The sequence below is a fragment of the Dermacentor silvarum genome, chromosome 6 (assembly GCF_013339745.2).
Source record: "Dermacentor silvarum isolate Dsil-2018 chromosome 6, BIME_Dsil_1.4, whole genome shotgun sequence".
NCBI classification, from domain to species: domain Eukaryota; kingdom Metazoa; phylum Arthropoda; class Arachnida; order Ixodida; family Ixodidae; genus Dermacentor; species Dermacentor silvarum.
In genome coordinates, this window is record NC_051159.1 from 56,093,118 (window position 1) to 56,103,534 (window position 10,417).

Sequence of the window (10,417 nt, forward strand, 5' to 3'; positions counted from 1 at the left end):
GGGGAGCAAGTGAACTTTAAAAAAATGTAATAGAACTTGCGGCAAGCACCTCCTCTCAAAACGTTGGTTCTTGGCACTTTCGTGTTTGTGTGAACGTTTCAGGCTCTCTCGCTGTGACGATGTGATGCTACATACATGGGGGTGGTGACTGATGAAAATTTCTTTCTGGTCACTTCACCGTTGTCCCTATGTTCTTATTTGCAGTCACTTCGTTTTCTGAGAAGTGACCTATCACACGCGTTCTTCCGTACTCACGCTTGCTTTTAGTCAGACATTAAGAACCTAAAAAGTAGGTATTGGGAATACGTCAGAAAGCCATGAAAAACAACTGCAGATAACGTCATCAGGTGTTGTTTTTTTTTGCAGCTGATGGTAATTGTTCGGTACCGTGCTCTGGATTTTGTGAATAAAAACGAAAATGTGCAGGTATGAGACACTACGACTTGAAGTCTGTTTAACACATCACTACATATTTGAATTATTTTAGTTAGTGTCAGCTGATTCATGAGGATCTCATTGCTGTGTGCCATATAAACGTGATGCGCCAAAATATTTAGTGTAGGAGGGTTTGACGCAGAGAAATTATTAACGAAGCATGGACCTTGGTAAGTTTTCTTCGTGGCTGCCGTAACTTACTATAAACGTCGTTATGTTTGAATTTGTAGCGCATCCCTCTACATCATATCAAAAGGGGGGCTTTCTGAGAAGTTTTGAAAGGGCGACATTGTCGCAAGCTGGCTGGCACACGAGTGGTACTCTATTTTACATGCAGTGTGCATATTCTAAATGAAGAACGTTTTTTGACTGTAAATGCCTACCAGAACGTGGTCGCTTTGTTACTCTCCTTGAGGCAGAAGTACGCATATTTGACATCTCTTGAGACCAATGCTTAAAATTATTCAGTGCTAAAGCATATTTGCTATCATCTGAACGTTTGCTTTCATTATCGTGTTTCTGTCGAAGCGCTGTTTCCTCTTGTATTATTCGCACAGACATGAAGTGAGAATGGACTTCCTCGTTTAGGCCATAAATGACAGCAAATAAAGGTATCTTTCGTTTACCAGAAGAACGTCTGTGGAAATACGTTTCGCACCTTATTTATAAAGGACTCTCCACGAGGTTACGTAACCGTAATAAGGCATGTGGCAACCAGCGCGGTGCAAAAAAGAAGGCGCCGTGTACTTTTACGAACACAATGTTTTCCACGTAGGGCAGCTTGCTGTGAAGCTTTCTTAGGTTTCAACATGCTTTGGCAAAGGTGTGAATTTCGCGTAGTGGTCAGAGACAAGAGGTATAATTAGTAGTGGCATTTCCGAAAAGACCTCCGGCGTGAAAATCAAAGCGCGGAGGGGGAGGGGAGTGTAAAGCGTTCTTTTCTGCGAGTATTTTTGCAGATGAGGAGTGTTCAGTCTGTGGTATGTTTGTTACTATGTACTTGTGATATAAGCTTACCTACTGTTCAAAGTACTCTTTCGAGTTTACTTGATTTGCAGGACATTAAACTGCTTAAAACTTTAGCTGAACCAAAAATATGAAGCGGAGGTGAAATGAGTACTAGCTGTAAATTAGCTAACTGATGGCATACCAGAAATCACTGCCACGTGTGCGTCTATGAATTATCAGGGATCACCGTGCGCGCTTTAGAAAATCAAGCGCATGCCCTCAGACATGTCGAATGGCGTTCCGCTAATTCGCGCTGATTTTCTCGAAATAGTGGTACATCATTTACATGCGGTAAAAAACGGTTAAATGTCAATCGCTTCTCCGGCCGTCAAATATGACATCCAGGAAAAGCCGGAATGAGCCTATCAGAGCCTCCAAAGGCTGAAAAACACAGCCATCTGAGATTTCGCAACTTCAACTGCGTCGACCAACAAATCAGTTCTCCTCCGATTACGTCAGTAGCCTTACTTGCAGAGATGTCACGTGAACGCTGAATCACCACGAAAGTGAAGACAACGATACTTTGCTTCGCAAGAGTTTTGAGAGCAACTAGATTGAATTTGTCCTTCGCACAGCCTTACACTAGCATGCGATTTTGGAATCCGCATTCTGAGTAACACTGAATAATCTGGCTTATCTCAAAACAAAGCATTGTTTCCTTCTAGCAGTAGCTGTAAAGTCATCAATCGCAAAGTGGAAATGTTTCGGTAAAATTGAATTTATTGTGAACATTCGCGGGCTAATAGATGCGCGCAGGTCAGTTTTATCCATAGTATCCTCCATAGCCAAATCCAATCAGTTTCTTGAATCCGCCGCCACCGTATCCGAGTCCGCCGTAGCCAAGCCCACCGTAGCCAAGGCCGCCGTAGCCAAGCCCGCCGTAGCCCAATCCATAGCCACCATATCCGATACCGTAGCCTCCATATCCGAGACCATAGCCATAGCCGAGGCCACCGTAGCCGAGACCGCCGTATCCCAGACCTAGGTAACCGGCCGAGGCGACGGCAATGCTGAGGCACAGGGCAGCAAGGAAGGCCTGAAAATGTGAATAATTGCGACAGCTTTACACACAGTCTTTCATAAAGTGACGTACTTCTTTTAGAATTTCAGCAATAGCGGTTTCATCTTTCTTATTATGTCAGAGTGGAACCACCTGACTATGAACAACGACGGAACTCAGTTAAAACTGAAAGATAAAATAAGTGGAATTTTTTTAATTGAATTATTTGCTTCCTTCATATTCCTACCATCTTTTTCGTCATTTAGGCTAACGGTCCACCTGTATAAACACTAGGTCTACTCAATAACTAATGCTTAAGTTCTATTAATTTAAGAAAGAAACAGTCGTTATAGACTATAGGTAGCGTTAAATTACGATACATTTTAGTGCATTGATGGTAGTAACGAATTCGGTTCTTATTTCCTGTGCTTGAGTGGTCATAACAAGTGCCCTGTAAATTATTTATTCATATATTTAGTTCCCAAATCCACACCGTACCATATTAGAATACTGCGTAGCACAGAGCACCGACTTAAATTTTATATACTAGCTCTTTATAGGCTGCACCAAAATCTCATTGCGAAAGTATTTTTACTTACAGGAGATTAAAGGCATAGGTATTAAAGCCATCGAAAGCGGTATTCGAAGCCACCATGTCACGCACAGTAAAATAATACCTGAGAATACCATAGCAACTAAGCAATAGTGACTGTTAGCGCATGCTATGAATGCTGTTTATGGACACCTGAGACGGTAAGTAGGCTCTGTTCACGACTGCCTAATGACGAAGTAGGACATATAGAAATATCTGACGTGGTTCTCTGGCATGAACGGAAGTGTCCCGCTAATTAAAGCTTGGAGTACAGGGAGGGGGGAGGGATCTATTGGCGTCCTATGTGAGCAAACTTCGGCAGCGAACACCAGTCGCCCAGCATCAGAAATGTTAACGCTGGCCATGTATTATATCAGCCCTGGTGAGGATATAACCGTCGGGCTAACGGCACCGAAAGATGCATCCAACGAGTGTCGATGAACATAATTCAATCAGTGTGTAGAATTGATCCTACCTATCATGTCTTTGCTTCCGGTTTGTCTGCTTGTAATGGCGTGCAAGCTGCACGACGACATGAATCGAAATTCGTAATAACCGGCTAAATATGCGCGTCGAATGGCGCCTGTAATGGCGTTTTAAACAACATGTGGCAACTTCTCAGACTGGGACAACTATACTTATATGTATTGTCATAAATCAATGCGACAAAACTGTGCAATAAACTATTGTAGTATCGATGGGCTGCGATGCCTGCTAGCGCAGCTAGAGCTTTAATCAAAATGTTATTGGAGATCGTGATTTCTTCCAAGTACAAATAAAGAGGTGAGGCCATCTTACGTATGCAGCGTGAACACTACTGAGCCAAGAGGAAATCCCAAATCATGCAGTTTCTTCTCGAAGCACGCACTCACGTGATTTATGGTTCCGTACTTGGCGATATTAATTGTCAACACGGCTATTCTCCGAAGTGTTGCAAAGAAAGGCACTATTAGCCACAACCGCAGCTTTCGCTTATGTCATACAGGCGAGTTTCGCGCATAATTCCGCTAAATGTGACAAAAGAAAGACATTTTCACAAGCCGACATTTGGCACAGCCATACCAAAAGTATTGAACGCGTCCGACAGCGGTACAAATTGCCAGTTTCAAATTTAAAGCTGCCTTGAGAGTTTGCGTCTTGGCGTCCCTACTTTCCTGACGGGTGACAGTTCGCTGCGAAAGTTAGCTGCATGCAAGTCAGGCATAAGTATTTACAGAAAACTTTGATGAGGACCCCCTGGGGTTGCATGCGAGCCGATCAACCGAGGACATCTCCTGGATATCATTAAAGTTGACATCTCTTTCTTTCTCTCATGCGGACCACAAATTTAATCCAATACTCGCTTTGTCATCACTCGTGTAACTAACCATGGCATTCACATGAACATTGTTTACGTTTCGATGGCTAAAAGAAAACTTCCCATACTGTAAAAATAATCGAAACTGGCAGCCTAAAATGTCTACGGCCGCCAATGTGGGTATAGAGTTGTCCTTACGTGGCATCAAGTGCATATAAAACCAACATGGGTTAGCAGTACATATCCACACATCAATGCCAAAAGATAATACTAAACGACTGAATTTACCTTCACAACTCTATGATGACGCACAGTGGCTGCATAAATTTTACTGGGCCCGCGACTGGGGATAAAACCGAGCTCGTGTTCTCTGCAGTTGCATTTCTAGAGATGAGTGGCTCGTGCAAACAAGAACCGGCCCTAACGAAGACTATCCGATAATGACATGACGATCTTACGAACCAAGCGCTTTGTTACTTTAGCTAATGAATGTCTTTGACAGATACGTATGTTGCAGTGTAAGTGGGCACCACGTTTCTCGCGCTACGGGGTACAGACTGCCGCTGTAGCAACCTGCTCCAGCGCGGTAGCTTAGTTGTTTTTTTTTCGGAGCCGTTACTGCCCAGAATTTTAGCTATAACTTGGAACCGGTGGAGCGCACTGCCTCTAATAGTTATATCAAATTTCCAGCTATGCTGAAGCGACATACTAATGTAAGAAAGTTGCGATTCTTGAGCTGAAAAATAATTCAAGAAAATGTCAAGAATGATCAATGAAATCTTTTACCAGCAGGTAATATAAACACCATAAAATTGCTAACACGGAGGTAATTTTACCAAAACTTACCAGAGGCTTCATTTTGTTAGGTGGTAGGCGTCGTATGCCAGCTGCGAAAGGTTGTTGTTCTCGAGGACGGAGGCCAACCCGCTTATATACACACTCCCTGAAGGCCAGGTTGGCATAACGCCTCGGCTATGCAAGAGCAGTGGAAAGTGAAATTATTCGAGCCCGGGAAATTACCTGCACGAAACTGTACCACAGTGATACTTTCTCTGTTCTTTTTTTCTTCCTCGGGGTCGACTTCGGGACGAAACGCGAAGAACCGTATCCGCTAGCCATGCCTTGGCAAGGAAGCGAAGCCCAGCTGGGAAGTTGCCGCTTCCTCCCCGCGCTGCTTTCCCCGCTTCCGGACGACTAGGACAGCAAAAAGCAGTAGAGACCAGTTCCACGGGCTTGCCTCTGGCGACTAGGACGTTCGGTTTCACGGTCTGCTGAAATTCTCACAGCCCTATTACGTGGTGAAATTGTTTTGCGAAGCTATTCTGTGACATTTATGTGACAAAGGTAGCTGCCCGTTCACGTGGTAGTCGTCACCCTAGGTGTGATCTTTGTGTTATTTAAATGATTGCTAAGAGCGTTTGCGTAAGCAACGTTGTGTGAGACACATGCAGGCCTCGCTTCGTGAGGGAACTCGGGGAAATTCGGACCTACATACTCAAACCGGGAAAAACAAAGAGACATGCATGTAGTTAGTGGATATCTTGCGACCTTATCTTCCGGTATTTTCCCGCACCAGTTATCACTGGCTGTCTTAGAAATGCAACTATTACTTCATGCACGCCCTGATTCAAAGAGAAAAACTGCTATTATCCCGTTATTAGAGCAACCAAACAACGTGCCACACTACACTACCACAGCAGAGATGGAAAAGGGCTGAAACGCGTTTTTTGTGCACGAGTCTCCTGTTAATTAGGAGTACAAGAAAATCGCGCATAACAGTACTACTAACGCAGTTATTTCAGTATTTGGGCACACACACGCACACACACATGTATATATATATATATATATAGGTGTGTGCATTATTATTGTATAGCAAGTATAGGTAAACCGCGTAATATACACTTGCGCATATTGACTGGCAGTACAAACAGAAAACCATTCGAAGCTTTGAGCATTTCGCTGTGCAGCAATTATTTCAAAGTAAAAGTTGAGAAATTGTTCAGTTGTGCGTGTTTATTATTGCGATAGGTATTTTTTAAATAATATATTTAGTTTAAAACACTGAAAACAAGTACACAAATATGGCAGAGATATGATAGTCACACTTTCGTCCGCCCACAACTTGAATATGCCTCATCTGTTTGGTCCCCTTCCGCTCATTATCAAATTAACATGCTTGAAGCAGTCCAGAATTAGAGCCGCCCGTTACATTTCAAGGAACTATGACAATCATTCAAGTGTGACTCAACTTAAACTTGATCATTCCCTTCAACCATTGGCCATCCGCCGTCAAATATCTCTCCTATGCGTGTTTCACAAGTACGTCTACAGCAATAAAATAGCCTCGTTACACCTTGAACGCCCCCTTTTCACGTCACGCAGGCTACATAATCACCTCAGCTTCATGCGCATCTTTGGCAATACGAACGCTTTTAACACATCCGCACTTCCACAAGCCATCTGCATGTGGAATGATCTTCCCGATGATATCGCCTGTGATAATAACCTTAACACATTTCGCCAGAAGCTTGAGGTACATATTTTCTGTTAAATAGTGCTGTAACATGGTCTCGTCGTTTAAGTTCTTTTGTTTATTTTGCAATGTGTTGCGTTTTTGCACTCAAAGCTCTTTCAGCTCTTCACTTGCACTCAAAGCTCTTTTAGTGCTTATTTCGGAAACGTATTCTGCTGTGCAGCATATATTTTTTTTCTTCACTTGCGTTGGAAACTTCATTTTACAATTTGCAATTTACTCTGTTGCGTTGCGTTTTGATGTTCACTTGCACTATAACCCTGTTCTATACTAATTTGCGTATGCTTTCATTGTATTAAGTAACCCCCCTCCCCCCCCCCCTTACTCAATGCCCTTTGGGCCTGTAAGGTATTTTTAAATAAATAAATAAATAAACATCTAACAGAGCTACGACAATGCAAAACCTATCGTCACTTCTTGAGCATTTTTACGCAGCATAAATGCCATACACTAACGGCAGCGCTACTTTTAGGAAGCAAGGTCATATCGACATGCTCCGTTTCGTGGATATCAAAGAGGCGTTCACGCATACAAACATTATAGCGGGAAACAGCCACCTTGGATTCACCAAGGGCAGAAGTGTGGGTAGAGATATAAACTATGAAAAAATGCGCAGTTTCCGCTTTGGCTGTTGCGCATCTTGATTTGCTTCAATTTTACGAGAAGCATGAAGCCAGAAAACAGATATACCAGATAAGTCCTCTATTCAGGATAATTCAGCGCGCGCCATTGTCACGGCAGCCTCAAATAAGCTCCGTCTACTAACATTTATTGCTCGACATAACACAATACAGTAGAGGTATATTGCATACCTGAAGCAGCGAAATGCATTTGCGTTCGCGTAAGTTACGTGCCTAAGTGGGTGGTCTGCTTGGACACGAAGCCGGCGCTATGGCTTATGTGCTCCATCCACACTACATCATAGAGAAAAGTTATTGTTTAAATCGTGGAATACCCGTACCTGCACAGCCCAGCATCTCGGGAAGATTATTTAGGTTTGAGCGAGTGCCGGTCACATCGAATTATGTGGACCTAAACAGGTGTTCAAACAGGCCTAAACAGGTGTTCAGTGTAGGCGACTTGCGCTCCATCACATGACCTTACTTAAGAAACTCGATCAACCAAACCAGCTGGACATTAGCGTCACGAGTGAGACATGCCCTCATCTCACGATGATGAGAGAGATGGATCATCACTCTTGGCGTGAATCCCGTGGAGAAGCGGGAAAGAGACCATCATATTGTTTTGAGCCACCTATCCTGCGGACGAAAAAGAAGTTACATAGCAGACGAGAAAGACGCCCAGCTGTGCCCCGGCCCACCATTTTGTTGCGGCTTGTCCAACTCGCTCTCACTGTGTAAACATTGTACATAAACCCTTTGTAACATCGCCCCCTAAAATCTTTGGTGGAGGCGTGGGGTATATCCAAAGGACAGCACGGAACTTCGCAACTTGGCTATTTTAATCTTCCCTCTATCGACTGGAACACATTTGAAATTAGTGACAAGGAGGTTAAAAGCTGCCAACTACTTCTAAACGTTGGCTTTAGCTTTTCATTAGACCAGCTGGTGAAGGTGCCTACACGCATTCAAGGACAAATCAGTTCAATACTGGACCTTTAATTTGTCTCGCATAATTTGTTCATCGGAGCTAATAGTAGAAGATGGCATATCAGACCACAAACTACTAGCACTAACGATTAAGATCGGGTGCAAGAATATCAGGCGCTCCACGCACGGAGAGCACATGGTTGCTAAAAATTACTGATAACGTCGGTGTCATTCGGTTATTTGGAAACACTAATAGACAGCTTCAGTCTGGAAAGATACGAAACTGTAGACAAGCTATGGCAGAGATTTAAGAAAGGCATTACATTTGGTGAAGATAACTTTATTCCAACTAAAACAAAACGTATAAGCCGTAAATCACCGTGGATAACGCGTAACATTATTCATATGAAAACAAAGTACAGCATATGCGCAGAAACCAAGGTAATCCGGACGGCATTATCAGACTTGCCAGTGAACTTAAGGCTGCAATAACGTCCGCGCGTAACACCTTCTTTTCTACTATGCTGACAACCTTCATGACGCAACAGCCACAAAAATTTGGCGCTGCTTATCCAGGATTGAAAAGTTCTGCAATTCAGTTTGAAAATGACGGTGTAATCACTGACGACGCACGCATAATAGCGAATGTCTTTATTGTGTATTTTCAGTCAGTTTTTTCACATTCTACTGTTCCTATTGAGCAAGAACATGTCTTAGCCTCGGGGATAACAATGGCACCAGTAGTGTTCACTGAACAAGGAGTTTTGAACTTGCTGCTGCAGATGGATGTCGAAAAATCTCCCGGGTCGGACAATATTTCTACTACCTTTTTAAGGCGCTATGCAGAACAACTGACGCCTTTTAACTATGAAATATTGACTGCGTCTCTGCAAACCTCTACCATTCCAACAGACTGGCTACGTGCAAAAGTCAACCCTATCCATAAAGGCGGTAAGAAGTTGAGCGTAAACTTGCACAGGCCCATTTCGCTAACCAGCACTTGCTGTAAGCACTCGCCAGCTGCGTCGGAAAACTCATGGAGCGCATGATCTTCATGCGTCTCGAATGGTATCTTGAACACCACAACATTTACCCTGACTCTATGGCGGGATTTCGACGAGGCCGTTCATCGATTGACAATGTCATCGATCTAGTGTCATCTGTTGAGCAGCAAAAGTCTTGGAAACGATTATCAGTAGCACTCTTTCTTGACGTGAAAGGCGCCTACGACAACATTTCGCATCAAGCCATCCTAGACGCACTTTTGACATTGGAACTAGGAGGGCGAGTATTTCGATGGATCCAAAGCTACTTGACACTAAGGTCCTTGTTTGTACGCACAGAAGATGGTCCGACTACTGACCACTACACATGCCGTGGCGTTCCTCAAGGCGGTGTTCTAAGCCCTATTCTCTTTAACCTCACACTTCTTGGGCTGGCCGATTCCCTACCGGAAACAGTGAGTGTCTCCATCTACGCCGACGACATCTGCATCTGGGCATCAGCGGTGACTCGCCCGCAGGTTCGTGCAAGGTTGCAGGAGGCAGCAACACAGGCAACTGGCTATCTTTGCACACAAGGCCTAACCATCTCGACAGAAAAATGCGCGTTAGTCGCTTTTACGCGAAAAGCGATGTCTGGTTATCCAGTGTGCATCAATGGCCAGCGTATCTCCTACAAGAAAAATCATCGGTTTTTGGGTGTCTTTGTGGACCGAGACCTCTCCTGGAGCCCTCAGGTTGCCCACTTGAAGAAGAAGCTCACATCTATGGTTCACGTTTTCAAATTCATCGCCGGTAAAGCGTGGGGATCATCAGTGAGCTCTATGCTACAGTTGTACCGAGCACTGTTTATCGGCTTCCTACGCTATAGCTCTCCCGTGCTTGCTAAAACATGCAAATCAAATCTTCGAGCCCTTCAGAGCGTGCAAGCACAGGCATTACGTGTTTGCCTCGGCCTTCCGCGGAGCGCCTCAACAGCAGGAACAGTTATCACGGCT

At 43.9% G+C, this 10,417-nt stretch overlaps 1 protein-coding gene across 1 annotated transcript; it reads right to left on the bottom strand.

The window, feature by feature from the left end:
• Nucleotides 1-2,128: 2,128 nt before the first annotated feature.
• Nucleotides 2,129-5,257, bottom strand: LOC119455031 (keratin-associated protein 19-2-like). Its single transcript, XM_037716553.2, has 2 exons — nt 5,179-5,257; nt 2,129-2,479 (listed from the first exon to the last, which is right to left on the bottom strand). Exons 1-2 carry the CDS (start codon nt 5,188-5,190, stop codon nt 2,207-2,209), a joined length of 285 nt encoding a protein of 94 aa, XP_037572481.1. The 5' UTR covers nt 5,191-5,257; the 3' UTR covers nt 2,129-2,206.
• Nucleotides 5,258-10,417: the final 5,160 nt, after the last annotated feature.